Below are 22,400 nucleotides of genomic sequence, written 5' to 3' on the forward strand. Positions count from 1 at the left end.
GAACTTTGCAAGCAAGAAGGGACTGGCAGGACATATTTAAAGCGATAAAGGAGGAAAAGCTACAACCAAGATTACTGTACCCAGCAAGGATCTCATTCAGATTTGATGGAGAAATTAAAACCTTTACAGACAAGCAAAAGCTGAGAGAGTTCAGCACCACCAAACCAGCTTTACAACAAATGCTAAAGGAACTTCTCTAGGCAAGAAACACAAGCGAAGGAAAAGACCTACAATTACAAACCCAAAACAATTAAGAAAATGCGAACAGGAACATATATATCGAGAATTACCTTAAATGTAAATGCTCCCACCAAAACACACAGACTGGCTGAATGGATACAAAAACAAGAGCCATATATATGCTGTCTACAAGAGACCCACTTCAGACCTAGGGATACATACAGACGGAAAGTGAGGGGATGGAAAAAGATATTCCATGCAAATGGAAACCAAAAGAAAGCTGGAGTAGCAATTCTCATGGCTTCACAGGCGAATTCTATCAAACATTTAGAGAAGAGATAACACCTATCCTTCTCAAACTCTTCCAAAATATAGAATAGGGAGGAACACTCCCAAACTCATTCTACAAGGCCACCATCACCCTGATACCAAAACCAGACTACGATATCACAAACAAAGAAAACTACAGGCCAACATCACTGATGAACAAAGATGCAAAAATCCTAAACAACATACTGGCAAACAGAATCTAACAGCACATTAAAAGGATCATACACCATGATCAAGTGGGGTTTATCCCAGGAATGCAAGGATTCTTCAATATACGTAAATCAATCAACGTGATACACCATATTAACAAATTGAAGGAGAAAAACCATATGATCATCTCAATAGATGCAGAGAAAGCTTTCGACAAAATTCAACACCCATTTATGATAAAAACCCTCCAGAAAGTAGGCATAGAAGGAACTTTCCTCAACATAATAAAGGCCATATATAACAAACCCACAGGCAACATCGTCCTCAATGGTGAAAAACTGAAACCATTTCCACTAAGATCGGGAAAAAGACAAGGTTGCCCACTCTCACCACTCTTATTCAACATAGTTTTGGAAGTTTTAGCCACAGCAGTCAGAGAAGAAAAGGAAATAAAAGGAATCCAAATCAGAAAAGAAGAAGTAAAGCTGTCACTGTTTGCAGATGACACGATACTATACATATAGAATCTGAAAGATGCTACCAAAAAACTACTAGAGCTAATCAATGAATTTGGTAAAGTAGCAGGATACAAAATTAATGCACAGAAATCTCTGGCATTCCTATACACTAATGATGAAGAAACTGAAAGTGAAATTAAGAAAACAATCCCATTTACCATTGCAAGAAAAAGAATAAAATTTCTAGGAATAAACCTACCTAAGGAGACAAAAAACCTGTATGCAGAAAATTATAAGATACTGATGAAAGAAATTAAAGATGATACAAACAGATGGAGAGATATACCATGTTCTTGGATTCGAAGAATCAACACTATGAAAATGACTATACTACCCAAGCAATCTACAGATTCAATGCAATCCCTATCAAACTACCACTGGTATTTTTCTCAGAACTAGAACAAAATATTTCACAATTTGTATGGAAACACAAAAGACCCTGAATAGCCAAAGCAATCTTGAGAACAAGAAACGGAGCTGGAGGAATCAGGCTCCCTGACTTCAGACTATACTACAAAGCTACAGTAATCAAGACAGTATGGTACTAGCACAAAAACAGAAATATAGATCAAAGGACCAGGATAGAAAGCCCAGAGATAAACCCAGGCACATATGGTCACCTTATCTTTGATAAAGGAGGCAGGAATGTACAGTGGAGCAAGGACAGCCTCTTCAATAAGTGGTACTGGGAAAACTGGGCAGGTACATGTAAAAGTATGAGATTAGATCACTCCCTAACACCATACACAAAAATAAGCTCAAAATGGATTAAAGACCTAAATGTAAGGCCAGAAACTATCAAACTCTTAGAGGAAAACATAGGCAGAACACTCTATGACATAAATCACAGCAAGATCCTTCTTGACCCATCTCCTAGAGTAATGGAGATAAAAACAAAAATAAACAAATGGGACCTAATGAAACTTCAAAGCTTTTGCACAGCAAAGGAAACCATAAACAAGACCAAAAGACAGCCCTCAGAATGGGAGAAAATATTTGCAAATGAATCAACTGACAAAGGATTAATCTCTAAAATTTACAGGCAGCTCATGCAGCTCAATAACAAAAAAATAAACAACCCAATCCAAAAATGGGCAGAAGACCTAAATAGACATTTCTCCAAAGAAGATATACAGACTGCCAACAAACACATGAAAGAATGCTCAACATCATTAATCATTAGAGAAATGCAAATCAAAACTACAATGAGATATCATCTCACACCAGTCAGAATGGCCATCATCAAAAAATCTAGAAACAATAAATGCTGGAGAGGGTGTGGAGAAAAGGGAACACTCTTGCACTGCTGGTGGGAATGTGAATTGGTTCAGCCACTATGGAGAACAGTATGGAGGTTCCTTAAAAAACTACAAATAGAACTACCGTATGACCCAGCAGTCCCACTACTAGGCATATACCCTGAGAAAACCATAATTCAAAAAGAGTCATGTACCAAAATGTTCATTGCACGTTTGTTTACAATAGCCAGGAGATGGAAGCAACCTCAGTGTCCATCATCAGATGAATGGATAAAGAAGATGTGGCACATATATACAATGGAATATTACTCAGCCATAAAAAGAAACAAAATTGAGTTATTTGTAGTGAGGTGGATGGACCTAGAATCTCTCATACAGAGTGAAGTAAGTCAGAAAGAAAAAGACAAATACCGTATGCTAACAGATTTATATGGAATCTAAGAAAAAAAAATGTCATGAAGAACCTAGGGGTATGATGGGAATAAAGACACCGACCTACTAGAGAATGGACTTGAGGATATGGGGAGGGGGAAGGGTAAGCTGTGACAAAGTGAGAGAGTGGCATGGACATATATACACTACCAAATGTAAAATAGATAGCTAGTGGGAAGCAGCTGTATAGCACAGGGAGATCAGCTCAGTGCTTTGTGACCACCTAGAGGGGTGAGATAGGGAGGGTGGGAGGGAGGGAGATGCAAGAGGGAAGAGATATGGGAACATATGTATATGTATAACTTATTCACTTTCTTATAAAGCAGAAACTAACACACCACTGTAAAGCAATTACGCTCCAATAAAGATGTAAAAAAAAAGAAAAAAGTTTTACTGAGCACAACCCTGCCCACCAGAAGCATGAGACCCACCTCCACCCACCACCAGTCCCTCCCATCAGGAAGCTTGTAGAACCCTCTTAAATAGCCTCACCCACCAGAGGGCAGACAGCAGAAGCAAGAACTATAATCCTGCAGCCTGCGGAACGAAATCTACAATCACAGAAAATTAGACAAAATAACAACTTCCCTGGTGGCGCAGTGGTTAAGAATCCACCTGCCAATGAAGGGGAACAAGTTCGAGCCCTGGTCTGGGAAGATCCCACATGCCACGTAGCAACTAAACCCATGTGCCACAACTATTGAGCCTACACTTAGAGACCATGAGCCACAACTACTGAGCCTGTATGCCAAAACTACTGAAGCCCATACAGCTAGAGCCCATGCTCCGCAACAAGAGAAGCCACCGCAATGGGAAGCCCATGCACCAAAACGAAGAGTAGCCCCCCTTCGCCCCAACTAGAAAAAGCCTGTGCACAGCAACAAAGACTGAATGCAGCCATAAATAAATAAATACATAAATACATAAATAAATATTTATTTTTAAGAAAAATAAAGAAAGAAAATTAGACAAAATGAAATAGCAAAAGTATATTTCCCAGATGAAGGAAGAAGATAAAACCCCAGAAAAACAACTGAAGACGGAGATAAAAAACCTTCCAGAAAAAGAATTCAGAATAATGATATTGAAGAAGATCCAGCATCCAGGAAAAAGAATGGAGGCAAGGATGGAGAAGATGCAAGAAATGTTTAACAAAGACGTAGAAGAACTAAAGAACAAACAACAGAGGTGAACAATACAATAACTGAAATGAAAAATACACTAGAAGGAATCAATAGCAGAATAACTGAGGAGATAACAGAAGAACAGATAAGTGACCTGCAAGACAGAATGGTGGAAATCACTGCCGCGGAACAGAATAAAGAAAAGAGAATGAAAAGAAATGACAGTCTAAGAGACCTCTGGGACAACATTAAACATTCACATTATAGGGTTCCCAGAAGGAGAAGAGAGACAGAAAGGACCTGAGAAGTAATTTGAAGAGATAATTGCTGAAAAATTCCCTAACATGGGAAAGGAAACATTCACCCAAGTCCAGGAAGAGCAGAGTCCCAGCAGGATAAACCAAGAAGAAACACACTGAGATACATAGTAATCAAACTGAAAAGAATTAAAGATAAAGAAAAAAATATTAAAAGTAACAAGGGATAAATGAGTAGTAACATACAAGGGAACTCCCATAAGGTTATCAGCTGACTTTTCAGCTGAAACTCTACAGGCCAGAAGGGAGTGGCACGATATATTAAAAGTGATGAAAGGGAAGAACCTACAACTAAGAATATTCTACCCAGCAAGACTCATTCAAAAGCTTCACAGACAAGCAAAAGCTAAGACAGTTCAGCACCACCAGACCAGCTTTGCAACAAATGCTAAAGAAACTTATCTAAGCCGGAAAGAGACCAGCAATTTAAAACAACCTTGTACATATACAGACTACTATATCAAAACCTCATGGGAATAGCAAACCCAAAAACTACAATAGATACACTCACACACATACACAAAGAAAAAGAAAAAGCAACCCAAACACAACACTAAAGATGGTCATCCAACCAGAGGAAAAAAGAATAGAGGAAGGAAAGAAAAAAGACCTACAAAAACAAACCCAAAACAATTAAGAAAATGGCAATAGGAACTTACATATCAATAATTACCTTAAATGTAAATGGATTAAATGCTCCAATCAAAAGACATAAAGACTGGCTGAATGGATACAAAAGCAAGACCCATACATATGCTGTCTGCAAGAGACCCACTTCAGACCTAGGGACACATACAGACTGAAAGTGAGAGGATGGAAAAGGGTATTCGATGCAAATGGAGATCAAAAGAAAGCTGCAGTAGCAATACTAATACTAGACAAAGTAGACTTTAAAATAAAGACTGTTAGGGGCTTCCCTGATGGTGCAGTGGTTGAGAGTCCACCTGGATGCAGGGGACACGGGTTCGTGCCCCGGTCCAGGAGGATCCCACATGCCGCGGAGCAGCTGGGCCCGTGAGCCATGGCCACTGAGCCTGCCCACCTGGAGCCTGTGCTCCGCAACGGGAGAGGCCACAACAGTGGGAGGCCCGTGTACCGCAAATAAATAAATAAATAAATAAATAATAAATAAAGACTGCTATAAGAGACAAAGAAGGACACTACATAATGATCAAGGGATCAACCCAAGAAGAAGATATAACAATTGTAAATATAGATGCACCCAAGATAGGAGCACCTCAAAATATAAGGCAAATGCTAACAGCCATGAAAGGGAAAATGACAGTAACACAATAATACTGAGGACTTTAACACTCCACTTTCATCAACAGACACATCATCCAGACAGAAAATCAATAAGGAAATACAGGCCTTAAATGACACATTAGACCAGATGGACTTAACTGATATTTATAAAGCATTCTATCCAAAAGCAGCAGAATACACAATCTTCTCATGTGCACATGGAATGTTCTCCAGGACTGACCACATGCTGGGCCACAAAGAGCCTTGGTAAATTTTAAAAAATTGAAATCATATCAAGCATCTTTTCCGACCACAACGCTATGAGATCAGAAGTAAATTACAAGACAAAAACTGTAGGGAATTCCCTGGTGGTGCCGTGGATAAGAACCCGCATGCCAATGCAAGGGACATGGGTTCAAGCCCTGGTCCAGGAACATCCCACAGGCTGTGGAGCAACGAAGCCCACATGCCACAACTACTACTAGCCTGCGCTCTAGAGCCTAAGAGCCACAACTACTGAGCTTGGGTGCAACAACTACTAAAGCCCATGCACATAGAGCCCGTGCTCCACAACAAGAGAAGCCCACACACCACAATGAAGAGTAGCCCCTGCTTGCCACAACTAGAGAAAGCCCGTGTGCAGCAACGAAAACCCAACACAGCCAAAAATAAATTAATTAAAAAAGAAGAAAAAAATATTAAAAAACTGTCAAAAACACAAACACATAGAGGCTAAACAATATGCTACTAAACAACCAATGGATCACTGACAAAATCAAAAAATACCTAGAGACAAATGAAAACAAAGCACAATGATCCAAAACCTATGGGTGCAGCAAAAGCAGTTCTAAGACAGAAGTTTATAGCAATACAAGTTTACCTCAGGAAACAAGAAAAATCTCAAATGAACAACCTAACCTTACACCTAAAGCAACTGGAGAAAGAAGAACAAGCAAAACCTAAAGCTAGTAGAAGGAAAGAAATCATAAAGACCAGAGCAGAAATGAAACAGAGACAAAGAAAACAATAGCAAAGATCAATGAAACTAAAAGCTGGTTCTTTGAGAAGATAAACAAAATTAATAAACCTTTAGCCAGACTCATCAAGAAAAAAAGGGGGGATTCAAACCAATAAAATTAGAAATGAAAAAGGAGAAGTTATAACTGACACTACAGAAATACAAAGGATCACAAGAGAGCATCTATAGGGCAATAAAATGGACAACCTGGAAGAAATGGACAAATTCTTAGAAAGGTACACTCTCCCAAGACAGAACCAGGAAGAAATAGAAATTATGAACAGACCAATCACAAGTAATGAAATTCAAACTGTGATTTTAAAACTCCCAACAAACAAAAGTTCAGGACCAGATAGCTTCACAGGCGAATTCTATTCAACACTTAGAGAAGAGCTAACAGCTATCCTTCTGGAATTGTTCCAAAAAATTGCAGAGGAAGGAAAACTCCCAAATTCATTATGTTACCAAAACCAGACAACGATACTACAAAAAAAAGAGAAAATTACAGGCCAGTATCACTGATGAATAAAGATGCAAAAATCCTCAACAGAATACTAGCAATCCTAATCCAACACATTAAAAGGATCATACACCATGATCAAGTGGGATTTATCCCAGGGATGGAAGGATTTTTCAATTCTTGCAAATCATTCAATATGACACACCACATCAACAAACTGAAGAAAAGAAATCATATGATCATCTCAATAGATGGAGAAAAAAGCTTCTGACAAAATTCAGCACCCATTTATGATAAAAACTCTCCAAAAAGTGGGCATAGAGGGAACATACCTCAACATCATAAAGGCCATATATGACAAACCTACAGCCAACATCATACTCAACAGTGAAAAGATAAAAGTATTTCTTCAAAGATCAGGAACAAGACAAGGATGTCCACTCTTGCCACTTTCAACAGTTTTCAAAGTCCTAGCTACAGCAATCAGAGAAGAAAAAGAAATAAAAGGAATCCAAATTGGAAAAGAAGTTAAATTTTCAGTTTGCAGATGACATGATACTATACATAGAAAATCCTAAAGACGCTACCAGAAAACTACTAGAGCTCATCAATGAATTTGATAAAGTTGGTAACAAAATTAATACCCAAAAATCTGTTACATTTCTATACACTAACAACGAAAGATCAGAAAGAGAAATTCAAGAAACAATCCCATTTACCGTCACATCAAAAAGAATAAAACACCTAGGAACAAACCTACCTAAGAAGACAAAAGACCTGTACTCCAAAAACTATAAGACACTGATGAAAGAAATCAAAGACAACATGAACAGATGGAAAGATATACCATGTTCTTGGATCAGAAGAATCAATATTGTCAAAATGATTATACTAACCAAGGCAATCTATAGATTCAATGCAATCCCTATCAAATTACCAATGGCATTTTTCACATAACTAGAACAAAAAAAATCTTAAAATTTGTATGGAGACACAAAAGACCCAGAATAGCCAAAGCAATCTTGAGAAAGAAAACTGGAGCTGGAGGAATCAGGCTGCCTGACTTCAGACTTTACTACAAAGCTATAGTCATCAAAACAGTATGGTACTAGCACAAAAATAGAAATACAGATAAATGGAATAGGATAGAAAGCCCAGAAATAAACCCATGCACCTACAGTCAATTAATCCATGACAAAGGAGGCAGGACTATATAATAGAGGAAACACAGTCTCTTCAATAAATGGTGCTGGGAAAACTGGACAGCTACATGTTAAAAAAAATTAAATTAGAATATTCTTTAACACCATACACAAAAATAAACTCAAAATGGATTAAAGACCTAAATGTGAGACTGGACACTATAAAAACTCTTAGAGGAAAACAAAGGATGAACACTCTCAGACATAAATCACAGCAGTATCTTTTTCTATCTGTCTCCCAGAGTAATGGAAATAAAAACAAAAATAAACAAATGAGACCTAATTAAACTCAAAAGTTTTTGCACAGCAAAGGAAACCAAAAACAAGACAAAAAGACAACCCTCAGAATGGGAGAAAATATTTGCACATGATGTGACCGACAAGGGATTAGTCTCCAAAATTTACAAACAGCTCCTGTGGCTTAATATCATCAAAACAAACAACCCAATCAAAAATGGGCAGAAGACCTAAATAGACATTTCTCCAAAGAAGACATACAGATAGGCAAGAGGCACATGAAAAGATGTTCAACGTTGATAATTATTAGAGAAACGCAAATTAAAAGTACAATGAGGGCTTCCCTGGTGGCGCAGTGGTTGAGAGTCTGCCTGCCAATGCAGGGGACGCGGGTTCGTGCCCCTGTCCGGGAAGATCCCATATGCCGCGGAGTGGCTGGGCCCGTGAGCCATGGCCACTGAGCCTGCACGTCCGGAGCCTGTGCTCCGCAACAGGAGAGGCCACAGCAGTGAGAGACCCGCGGATGGCAAAAAAAAAAAAAAAAAAAAAAGTACAATGAGATGTCACCTCACACCAGTCAGATGGCGATCATGAAAAAATCCACAAACAATAAATGCTGGAGAGGGTGTGGAGAGAAGGGAACCCTCCTACACTATTGGTGTGAATGTAAATTGGTGCAGCCACTATGGCGACAGTATGGAAATTCCCTAAGAAGCCAAAAACAGAGCTACCATATAGTCCTGCAATCCCACTCCTGGGCATATACCCAGAGTAAAACATGGTCCAAAAGGATATATGCACCCCAATATTCATTACAGCGCTGTTTACAATAGCCAAGACACGGAAACAACCTAAATGTCCATCGACAGAAGAATGGATAAAGAAGATGTGGTACATGTATGCAATGGAATACTACTCAGCCATTAAAAAGAATGAAATAATTGCCATTCACAGCAACATGGATGGACCTAGAGACTGTCATACTGAGTGAAGTAAGTCAGACAGAGAAAGAGAAATATGGTATGATATCCCTTATATGCATAATCAAAAAAAAAAAAAAACAAGTTACAAATGAACTTATTTACAGAACAGAAACAGACTCACAGACTTAGAGAACAAACATGGTTACCAGCGGGAAGGGTGTGGGTCGGGGGACAGTTAGGGAGTGTGGGACTGACATGTACACAGTGCTGTATTTAAAATGGATAACCAACAAGGACCTACTGTACAGCACAGGGAACTCTCCTCAATATTCTGTAACAACCTAATTAGGAAAAGAATTTGAAAAATAATAGATACATGTATACGTATAACTGTATCACTTTGTTGCATACCTGAAATTAACACAACATTGTTAATCAACTATAATAAATATAAAACTGAAAGTTAAAAAAAAAACTGATGAAAGAAATAGGGCTTGAAAAATACTCTATTATACAGGAGTTTTCCTTCTAACAGTTTACTAATTGCACATCAGCCAAGACTATCACATTGGAAACAGGGATAAATTTATTAGGTAGAGCTAGACATTGTAAAAACAAGACTCTACCTGATAACAAATACAATTTTACTTGCAAATATTACTAGCATATAAAATTAAAGAGGTAACAAATTCTTATAAAAACAGATGTTAAATATTTCCAATGTATTATATTCAAAAAGGCAAATGCTACAAGGCAAACTTAATGTACTACAAAAGAAAAGTACATCTAGTGTGGGGAATATATCAATAACTGTGTAATATCTTTGTATGGTGACAGATCATAACTAGACTTATCGTGGTGATCATTTTGAAATGTATAGAAATACTGAATTACTATTTCATGTAACAGGAACTAACGTAATGCTGTAGGTCAATTATAATTCAAAAACAAAGAAACTCAGAAAAAGAGATAATATTTGTGGTTATCAGAGGCAGGGGGAGGCAGAATTGCAAGACGGCAGTGGACATGTACAAACTTCCCGTTATAAGATAAATAAGTTCTAGGGATGTAATGTATAACATGATAAATATAATTAACACTGCTGTGTGTTATATAGGAAAGCTGTTAGAGAGTAAATCCTAAGAGTTCTCATCACAAGGAAAATTTTTTTTCTATTTAATTCTGTATCTATATGAGAAGACGGATGTTCACTAAATTCATTGTGATAAACATTTCATGATGTATGTAAGTCAAATCATTACGCTGTACACCTTAAACTTATACAGTGCTGTCAATTATATCTCAAAAAAACTGTTTACAATGGTATACCTGGGATTTAATTCAGAACTCTCATTAATTTATGGGCTCACATTAAACAATTGGTATTAGACACAATTATCTATAGGATGAAAATACAGTGAGTTTCAATAAAGTTTCAATAGCTAATTTTCTTAAAAACACTTTACTTAAGAGGAGAAACTTCAGGGATACTAAGAAACTATAAAGTGTTTCTTTTATCATGCATTTTTTCCCCTGCTGTAAGTCTAAAATTCCACTGTGACTTTGAAGGAATACTGAAGGGCACAAATTAGAAAGCTTTTTATTTAACTATTCCTACTCTACCCAGGAAAGCAATGAAGGTTTAACAGTGTCTTGATAGTATCTGATTGAGGCCACTTGTACAAATATAAGCCCACTTACACTTTTATATTGTAATTAAAGATAATTATTTCTGGGAAAAGGACAATTTGTAAAAAAAAAAATGTCTTTCATTATATGCAGATAGCACCTAGTGACCAATTGAAAGATTATGTCTACAGAGTCACAATACTTTAGAGATTGCCCTCATAAGAGTTGCAGCTGGTTTCTTGTATACATCAAACATATCAGTCTAGTTTCCTTTTAGGTTTTCTTCCTCTATGAAAAAGACTATTTAAAAGGTGAAAACAGCTGTGTTCCAAATGAAGTATAAAGAATTTTTACAGTGTCACTGAAGGACCCCGTTTCTTGTGAACAATTTATAAAATCATTCAGTAAACAAAATACCTCAACTAGTTTGAAGCTATTAATAATCCAAGAGACCCTTGAAGATGTTAGTTTCACATTTGACTAATGTATAAATTTGTTTTGGTGAAAGCTTTTATAAATTATTTTACGACCTTTATAAGAAGAAACAAAAAGGAGAAAAGAAGTCAATTCATTAACCCGACAGGCAAGGAGGCCTACAGTGAATTTTCAGAAGTCTGGGATGTATTTACCTTTAAATTTGGGCTAATAGTGACTTGTATTGGTATCCTCCTAGAGTCGAGAGAAATTCTAATGAATAAAGAATGTATTTCATAGTAGGAGGATAGAGAGTGGGAAGCTAATAATAATAAAGTTAGCAGTAGTATCACTTACTAGACATATCCATGGGAGTGACATTTAGAAAGAGTCAAACTAACATTATAACTTTATACCTGTATGCCCAGCCCCAACAAAAAAAAAAAGAAAGAAAATAATAATATTCAAATTTAACTTCTGGATTTTGTAAATAAATCAGGAGATGTATACAAATGGTAAATTTAGCAACTTTCTTTGTGTCACTAAACAATCTCTTTACTTTCATGTATAAATAAAGTTAAAAAAAATTATTAAAAATGCAACAGACAAAAATTCAATTGGCAACAGTTTTCTGAGGTTCACTAACCTTTAGGTTGAGTATCAGACATTACAAGTGAAATGCTATCATCATCTCTTCTCTTTTCTTTAGTGTGTGCAGCCTGCTTTGCATAATTATTGTCTGTCTGACTTGGTTGTGAACTCCTGCAAAACAAAATAATATTATACTCAATTCTTCTGAACACAAATGAATTTAGAAGCCAGCTGACATATATTCACAATAAAAATAACAGGTTACACATGGCATCCTATATAGCAGAGGATGTGATCTGAACAGTAAAAAGAATATTAAAATATGACTTGAGAAATAAGTTCTCATTCTTGTTCTACCTTTAAGTTCTCCATGTTTCTTTGGAAGGAAAAAACAAGATAAGCACAACACAGAATTGTGCACATGCAAAATGAACAAAGAATAATACAAGTATTAAATACATCAAAGAGGTCTAAAAAGTAAAAATTCCACGAACACAAGTACATGATAATCACACTTGTGTGTAATCAAAAAATAAGTCAAAGGTAATTGTTAATATGTTTCAAGCATGGTTCACATATCAAAAGTTATGTACAAAATAAAGTTTGGGGCTTCCCTGGTGGCGCAGTGGTTGGGAGTCTGCCTGCCAATGCAGGGGACACGGGTTCGTGCCTCGGTCCGGGAAGATCCCACATGCCACGGAGCAGCTGGGCCCGTGAGCCATGGCCGCTGAGCCTGCGTGTCCGGAGCCTGTGCTCTGCAGTGGGAGAGGCCACAACAGTGAGGCCTGCATACAGCAAAAAAATAAAAATAAAAAAAATAAAAATAAAATAAAGTTTGGAATGTAGTTACAAATTTTACCTACAGAGAAAATAATTTAAAATATAACCTACTGGTTAAATACATAAAATATAATACTGTGTGAAAAACAAGTTTTGGATGATGAGCATAATATCACTATTAATGAAAACATAATACAATAGTAGTAGGGGATTTCAATACCTCACCCCACTCTCAGTAATCATTAGATCATCCAGGCCACAAAAAAAAAAAAAATCAAAAAGAAAACATTGGATTGAACCATAAACTTGACCAAATAGACCTGACATGCATTTATAAAACATAAACACAGAACATTCTCCATGATAAGTCACATGATAGGCTACAATGCAAGTCTTAGAAAATTTAAGAAGACTAAAATCTACAAAATATCTTTCCCAACCAAACAGTATAAAGTGAGAAATCAACAACAGGAGGAAAGCTGAAAAATTCACAAGTATATGGAGGTTAAACAATATGCTGCTGAAAACCAACTGGCCAAAGAAAAAATCAAAAGGAAGATCAAGAAATATCTTGAAACAAACGAAAATGTGAGCATAAAATGTCAAAATCTATGGAATGTTCTACGAGGGAAGTTAATAGCAATAAATGCCTACATTAAAAGACAAGAAAGAACTCCAATAAACAACCTCACTTTACACCTCTTGGAACTAGAAAAAGAACAAATGAAGCCCAAACTAAGCACAAGGAAGGAAACAACAAAGATCAGAGCAGAAGTAAATAAAATAAAAATAAGAAAAACAACAGAAAAGATAAACAAAACTAAGAGCTAGTTTTTTAAAAAAATAAAGTTGACAAACCTTTAGCTAGACGAACCAAGAAAAAAAAGACTCAAATCAAAACAGATCATCAAGAGACTACAATAAGTAATTATATGCCAACAATATGGATAATCTAAGAGCTGGTTTTCTGGGGGCAAAAAACCTTTTGGCTAGACTAAAGGAAAAAAGAGAAGACTTGCAAATAAAATCATTACAACTGGTAGCACAGCAATATGAAGTATCATAAGTGACTATTACAAACAATTGTACATCAAGTCATATAACCTAGAAGAAATGGACAAATATCTAGAAACATACAACCTACCAAACTGAATCATGAAGAAAAAGAAAATCTGAACAGATCAATAACAAGGAGACTGAATTAGTAATCAAAAACCTCCCAACACAGAGAAGCCCAGGACCAAATGGTTTCACTGGTAATTCTACCAAACAATTAAAGAAGAATTAATGACAATCCTTCTCAAACTCTTCCAAAAATTTTAAAAGGAGGGAACACTTCTATATTCATTTTGCAAGGCCATCACTACACTAATACCAAAGCCAGTTAAGAACACTACAGGAAAAGAAAACTATACACCAAATACCCTTAATGCATAGAGATGCGAAAATTCTCGTCAAAGTACTGGAAACCAAATTCCACAACACACGTTAAAAGGATCAAACACCATGAGCAAGTGCAACTTATTGCAGAGATGCAAGAATGGTACAACATCCAAAAATCAATCAATGTGATAAACCACATTAATAAAATGAAAGATAAAAATCATCTGATCCCTCAAAAGATGCAGAAAAAGCATTTGACAAAATTCAACATCCTTTCATGATAAAACCCTCAAAAATCTGGGTATAAAAGGAACATACCACAACATAATAAAGGCCAATGCCACAAACCCACAGCTAACATCATATTAAACAGTGAAAAATTAAAAGCTTCACCTCTAAGGTGAAGAACAAGACAAGGGTGCCCACTCTCACCACTCTTATTCAACGCAGTACTGGAAATCCTGGCTAGACAAATTAGACAAGAAAAAATAAATAAATAAAAGGCATCCAAATCAGAAAGGAAAAAGTAAAACTGTCATTATTTGCAGGTGATATGATCTTATAGAAAGAAAACCCTATAAAATCCAGCAAAAAACTGTGAGAATAAATGAATTCACTAAAGTTGCAGGATACAAAGTCAACACACTACAATCAGTTGCATTTCTATACACTAACAATGAACTATCTGAAAGAGAAATTAAGAAAAAATACCATTTACAACTATAGCAAAAAGAATAAAATTATACTTATGAATAAATATAACCTAGAAGGAGAAAAACCTGTACACTGAAAACTATAAGATACTGATGAAAGAAACTGAAGATACAAATAAATGGGAAGATATTCTATACTCATGGATTGGAAAAATTAATTTTGTTAAAATGTTCATCCTACCCAAAGCAACCTACAGATTCAAAGCAATCCCTATCAACATTCTAATGGCCTTTTTCACAGGAATAGAACAGTCTTAAAATTTGTATGGAACTACTAAAGACCGCAAATAGCCAAAGCAATCTTGAGAAAGAAAAACAAAGCCAGAGGAATCATACTTCATGATTTCAAACTACATTACAAAACCATAGTAATCAAAACAATATAGTATGGGCATAAAAACAGACACATAAATGAATGAAACAGAATAGAGAGCCAAAAATTAATCCATGCAAATATGGTCAACTCCTGTATGATAAAGGCGCTAAGAATACACAATGGGAAAAGGAGAGTCTCTTCAATAACTGATGTTGGGAAAACCTGACAGCCACATGCAAAAGAATGAAACTGTATCAATATCTTATACCATATACAAAAATCAACACAAAATGGATTAAACACTTAAATGTATGACCTGAAACCATAAAACTTCTAGAAAAAAACATGTGAGTAAGTTCCTTCACAATGATCTTGGCAATGATTTTTTGGATTAAACACCAAAACAAAAGCAACAAAAGAAAATTTAAAAGTGGGACCAAAAAGCTGCACAGCAAAGGAAACCTTCAATGAAATTAAAAGGTAACCCATGGGGCTTCCCTGGTGGCACAGTGGCTGAGAGTCCGCCTGCTGATGCAGGGGACACAGGTTTGTGCCCCAGACCGGGAAGATCCCACATGCCGCAGAGCGGCTGGGCCCATGAGCCATGGCCACTGAGCCTGTGCGTCCTCCGCAACAGGAGAGGCCACAACAGTGAGAGGCCCGCGTACCAAAAAAAAAAAACAAAAACAAAAAAAAAGGCAACCCATGGAATAGGAGAAAATATTTGTAAATCATGTATCTGATAAGGGAGTTAATATCCAAAATATATAAAGAATTCATACAACTCAACCAACAAAGTAGAACAATTTCATTAAAAAATAGGCAGAAAAACCGAACAGAAGTTTTTCCAAAGAAGACTACAAATGACGAACAGGTACATGAAAAGGAGCTCAACATCCACTAATCATCAGGGAAATGTGTATCAAAACCACAGTGAGGTATAATCTCACACATGTGAGAAAGACTATTATCAAAAGATAAGAAAGAAGTGTTGGCATGGATGTGGAGTGCTGTGGGAATGTAAATTACTGCAGCCACTATGGAAAACAGTATGAAGGTTCCTCAAAAAATTAAAAATAGAACTAATATATGATCCAGCAATTCCACTTCTCAGTATGTATCTTTAGGAAACAAAAGCACCCTCTCAAAAAGATATACACACCCCCAAGTTCACTGCAGCATTATTTGCAACAGCCAAGATGTGGAAACAACATAAGTGTCCATCAATAGATGAATGGATAAAGAAAATGTCACACACACACACACACACACACACACACACACACACACACGATGGAATATTATTCAGTCATTAAAAAAAGAAATCCTGCCATTTGTGACAACATGAATGAACCTTGGACAAAGACAAATACTGTACAATCTCACTTATACGTAGAATCTAAATTTATAAACAGACAAACACACACCTAGATACAGACAACAGACTGGTGGCTGCCAGAGCCAGGGGCATGAAATGACTGAAGGTGGTAAAAAGGTACAAGCTTCCAGTTGTAAGAAAAATTAAGTCCTGGGGATGTAAGGTACAGCATGATGACTATAGATGACAACAGTGTACTATATATTTGAAAGTTGCTAAGATAGTAGATCTTAAAAGTTCTCATCAAGAGAAAGAAAACTGGGACTTCCCTGTTGGTCCAGTGGTTAAGACTCTGTGCTCTCAATGCAGGGGGGCTGGGTTCAAGCCCTGGTCAGAGAACTAGATCCCACATGCCACAACTAAGAGCCAGCACAGCCAAATAAATAAATATTAAAAAAAATAGAAAAAAAAACTGTAACTATGTGCGGTGATGGATGTTAACTAAACTTACTGTGTAACTCATTTTGCAATATATACATATATGAGATCATTATGCTGTACACCTAAAACTAATATAATATTCTGTCAGTAACATATCAATAAACTAGTTTTTAAAAGCAAATTGATAAACAATTGGGAAAGCAATCTGGTACTAATTAGAATAGCCATAGAATGAATTCAATCTTTACTGACAATCTTCTTACCCATGATAACTATAATTAACAAAACAACACATTATGGTATTATTTAAGTGGGTACAAATTTTGAAATAAAAAACTATATAAAATTATTAACCTACAGCATTCCTTTACAGTAGAATATATTATACAGTAATTACTCCATTTTCAAAACTATTTAACACAGAAATTTTTTAAATTTTATTGAAGTACAGTTGATTTACAATGTTGTTAATTTCTGTTGTACACACCAAAGTGATTCAGTTATATGTATATATATTCTTTTTCATGTTCTTTTCCATCATGGTTTATCACAGGATATTGAATATAGTTCCCTGTGCTATACAGTAGGATCTTGTTGTTTATCCATCCTATATACAATAATTTGCATCTGCTAATCCTAAACTCCCAATTCTTCCCTCCCCCACCCTCACTTAGAAATTTTTACATTTATAAAAGTACTAAAAAGTCAGACACCAAGAATAAATCAAAGATCCCTGTACAATAAAATATGAAGTACATACCAAGTGACCTCAGGAAGATTGCAGAGTAGGAAACACCTACCATGTTCTCACCTAGACAACAACTGCACTGGCAGAATCTGTATGATGTAACTACTTTGGAATTCTGGAGTCTACGGAAGGCTTACAACTTCCAGTCAAAAGGTTCAACAGTAAATTGCAGTTAATTTTGGTCAATTTAGGCAGTTTGGATGGTTGCAGTTACCTGTGCCCAGCTTGGAGGCAAGCAGCAATGCCCAAGTTCCTAGAACAGTTTGCACAGGCTTACAATTACCAACATGAGCAATAAGGACCTCATCCTCCATATACTGGGAATCTGTATTCTGATCACTGATTGCTATCTCTGATCGTGGATAAGCAGACATAGAGACAGGCAGCCATTGCCACAACAACCACCACCATTGTTGCAACAATCTCCCCATCCAGCTAAAACAACTTCCAAGAGATTTAAAGAACTAGCACCTATTTTATTTCCTCCCTTCATTTTTCCCATTCTCTCCTTATGGGAACCAAACATTTAAGGACTAGGACATTAAAACGTAATCACATGTACAAGGAAATTTAGAATGTCACAGACATAACCGGGGAAAGACACAGGTTCAGAAAAAACCTGAAAAGACCTTTTGTTTACATATCAGGCTGATCCCTGGAAGAGGGACATGTTACAACAATTTAAAAAACTAACAAAGGGAAAAAATCCAGCAAATACTGGGGAAGGGAGAGAATCTGATTTCCAGACTTGGCATCTTATAAGATCCAAATGTCAAATTTTCAACAACAACAAAAATTCATAAGATATACAAAGAACAGGAAAGTATGGCCAATTCAACAGAAAAAAAATTAATCAACAGAACCTGTCCCTGAAAAAATCCAGCTGGCAGATTCAGTAGACAAAGACATTAAAACGACTATCTTAAAGATCCTCAGGGACTTCCCTGGTGGTACAGTAGTTAAGACTCCGTGCTTCCAAAGCAGGGGATGCAGGTTTGATCCCTGGTCGGTCGGGGAACAAAAATCCCACATGCTACGTGATGCGGTGAAATTTAAAAAAAAGAAAAAGAAAAAAATCTTGGACAAAAGTCAGGAAAATGACTTATGACAAAATGAAAATATCAATAAAAGACAAAATACACAAGTGAACCAAAAGGAAATTCTGGAGCTAAAAAAGTGTAACTGAAATGAAAATTTATTAGAGAGATTCAAAAGCAGATTTGAGCAGGGAGAAGAAACAAGAAGAAACGGTCACTGAACCTGAAAATATGATCATGGAAATGACCAAATCTGAAGAACAGAAAGAAGAAAAAAAAAATTTTTTATATAAATTTATTTATTTTTTGGCTGTGTTGGATCTTCATTGCCGCGCACAGGCTTTCTCTAGTTGCGGCGAGCAGGGGCTACTCTTCGTCGTGGCGCCCAGGCTTCTTTTTGCAGTGGCTTCTCTTTGTTACAGAGCATGGGCTCCAGAGCACAGGCTCAGTAGTTGTAGCCCATGGGCTTAGTTACTCCACAGAATGTGGGATGTTCCTGGACAAGGGCTTGAACCCATGCCCCCTGCATTTGCAGGCAGATTCTTAACCACTGTGCCACCAGGGAAGGCCCAGAAAGAAGAAATATTTAAGAAAAGTAAACAGAGCCTAAGGGACCTATGGGACACGAAAAAATGGACTAATATACACATTGTTGGAGTCTCAGAGGAGAAGAGAAAGGGGCAAAGATATTATTGGAATAAATATCACCAAAGAATTCCAAATTTGATGAAAAACATGAATATAAATACCCAAAAAGCTCAAGGAACTAAATGTAGAGTAAACTGAATGAGATCTACACCAAGAAATGTTATAATCAAATTGTCCAAAGACAAAGGCAAAGAGAGAATCTTGAAAGCACCAAGCAAAATGTGACTCATCACACACAAAAGATCCTCAATAAGATTATGAGCAGATTTCTCATCAATAACCATGCTGGCCAGAAGGCACTGAATTGGTATATTCAAAGGACTAAAGGAAAAAACTGTCAACAGGAAATCCTATATCTGGCCAAACTGTCCTTCAAAAATTAGGACAAAATTAAGATATTCTAAGACAATCAAAATTTGAGGGCGTTCATTACCACTATAAGAAAAACTAAAGAGAGTCTTCGTGTTGAAATGATAGGACATTAGACAGTAATTCAAAGCCATATGAAGACATAAAGATAATTGGTAAAAGTAAATTCATAGACAATTATAAAATCAGGTATTGTAACTCTGGTTTGTAACTTGCCTGTTTACTTTCTACATGATTTAAGCCAGGGGTCCCCAATCCCCGGGTCATGGACTACTATTGGTCCACATGGCCTGTTACGAACTAGGCCGCACAGCAGGAGGTGAGCAGCCAGTAGGCAAGTGAAGCTTCATCTGCCACTACCCATCACTCCCCATCGCTCCCCATCGCTTGCATTACCGCCTGAACCATCACTCACATTACTGCCTGAACCACCCCCACCACCCCCGTCCATGGAAAAACTGTCTTCCACAAAACTGGTCCCTGGTGCCAAAAACGTTGGGGACCACTGACTTAAGAAACTAATGCATTTTTTAAATTATTAGACTATGCTTTTGAACAAACAATTCATAAAGATATCATTTTATGACATCAGTAATTGAAAGGATGTGAGGACAGAGCTATAGAGGAGCACAGTTCTGAATGTTATTGAAATTAAGCTGGCATAAATTCAAATTAGCATGTTATAACTTTAGAATGTTAAATGTAATCCTCATGATAACCACAAAGAAATCAGCTATGGAATACAGACAAAAGGAAATGAGAATGAAATCAAAAAGCTTCACTACGAAAAAACAAGTAAACACAGAGAAAGACAGTAATGTAGGAAATAAGGGGCAAAAAAGCTATAAGGCATATAGAAAACAAATATCAAAATCACAGAAAGTCCTTCCTTATCAATAACTGCTTTAATTGTAATTAATTCAACCTCAAACAAAAGATAAAGACTGGCAGAATGGATTAAAAATATATGATCCAAGACTTCCTTGGGAGTCCAGTGGTTAAGACTCTGCACTTCCACCGCAGGGGGTGCAGGTTGAATCCCTGGTCGGGGAACTAAGATCCCGCATGCTGCATAGCACGGCAAAAAAAAAAAGATCCAACTATAGGCTGTCTACAAGAGACTCACTTTAGATGCAAAGACACAAATAGGTTGAAAGTAAAAATATGAAAAAAGATATTCTATGCAAATACTAGCCAAAAGAGAGCAAGGGTGACTATACTAATATCAGACAAAATAGACCTTAAATCAGAAGTTCACAGGAGAGAAAGAAGGACATTATATATTAGTACAAGGTTCAATACAACAGGTGATTTAACAATTGTAAATTTACACACCTAATATTATCAAAATATATTAAGGAAAAAACTGATAGAACAGAAGGGAGAAACAGACATTTTCACAGTAATAGTTGAAGACTTCAATACCCCACTCTCAACAGGAACAGAACAACCTGACAGAAGATATGTAAGGAATTAGAGAACTTAAACAAATAAAATAAACCTACGAGACCTAACCGTCATATACAGAACACTCTACCCAACAAGAGACTACGTATTCTTCTCCAGTGTACAAAGGACATTCTCCATGATAGCTGTATTTTAAGACAAAAAACTACATCTCAACAGATTTAGAAAAATAAATATCATACAAGGCATCTTCTCTGACCACACAGGATGAAGTTAGAAATCAGTAACAGAAGGAAAACTGGAATACTCACATCTGTGGAAATTAAACAACACACTCTGAAGCAAGCAATGGGTGTAAGAAGAAATCACAAGGAAACAGAAAATGCTGAGGGATAAATGAAAATGAAAGGGCAACATATCAAAACACATGGGATGAAGCAAAAGCAGTGCTAAAGGAGAAATATACAGCTATAGATGCTTACACTAAAAAGAAGAAATATCTCATATCAACAACCTAACTTTACAACTTAAGGAACTAGAAAAAGAACAAACTAAATTCAAAGGTAGTAGAAGTAATAAAAAGATAAGAGCAGAGATAAAAAGAGAATGGGAGAAAAAAAGGAAAAATCAACAAAACCAAAAGTTCACTCTTCAGAAAGATCAATAAAATCAACAGACCTTTAGCTAGATGGACTAAGAAAATGAAGAGAAGATTCAAATTAATAAAATCAGAAATGAAAATTAAAACATTACAACCAGCCATACAGAAATAAAAAGGATTAGAAGAGAGTACGATGAACAACTATATGAATTAGATAATGTAGATGAAATTAACAAATTCCTACTGACACAAAACTTACTAAATCACAAATAAATAGAAAATCTGAATAGACCCATAACTAGTAAGGACATTGAGTCAGTAACCAAAAACCTCCCAATAAAGGAAAGCCCTGGAACTGACAGCCTCCAACGGTGAATTCTACCAAACTTTTAAAGAACAACTAACAGATAATCTTTTCAAACTCTTCCGAAAAACTGAAGATGATGGAATACATCCTCATTCTGTGAGGTCAAGCATTGCCTTGATAGCAAATCAATTCAAAGACACTATAATAAAAATATAGGCCAATATCCCCAAGGAACATTGATGCAAAAATCCTCAATAAAATACCTCAAATGGCTCATATGGTTATATACCTTAACTACATGGA

General features: G+C 36.4%; 1 protein-coding gene across 4 annotated transcripts in view; it reads right to left on the minus strand.

Annotated features, from left to right (window-relative positions):
* SENP7 (SUMO specific peptidase 7) overlaps nt 1-22,400 on the minus strand; it is a 155,489-nt gene that overhangs the window by 44,785 nt on the left and 88,304 nt on the right. For all 4 annotated transcript variants that reach the window (XM_007445540.1, XM_007445539.1, XM_007445538.1 and 1 more), the window contains one exon: nt 12,085-12,200. In XM_007445540.1, the coding sequence (XP_007445602.1) occupies nt 12,085-12,200 (116 nt within the window). The remainder of the gene's footprint in view (nt 1-12,084; nt 12,201-22,400) is intronic.

Source organism: Lipotes vexillifer, unplaced genomic scaffold, assembly GCF_000442215.2.
Source record: "Lipotes vexillifer unplaced genomic scaffold, Lipotes_vexillifer_v1.1 scaffold1016, whole genome shotgun sequence".
NCBI lineage: Eukaryota > Metazoa > Chordata > Mammalia > Artiodactyla > Lipotidae > Lipotes > Lipotes vexillifer.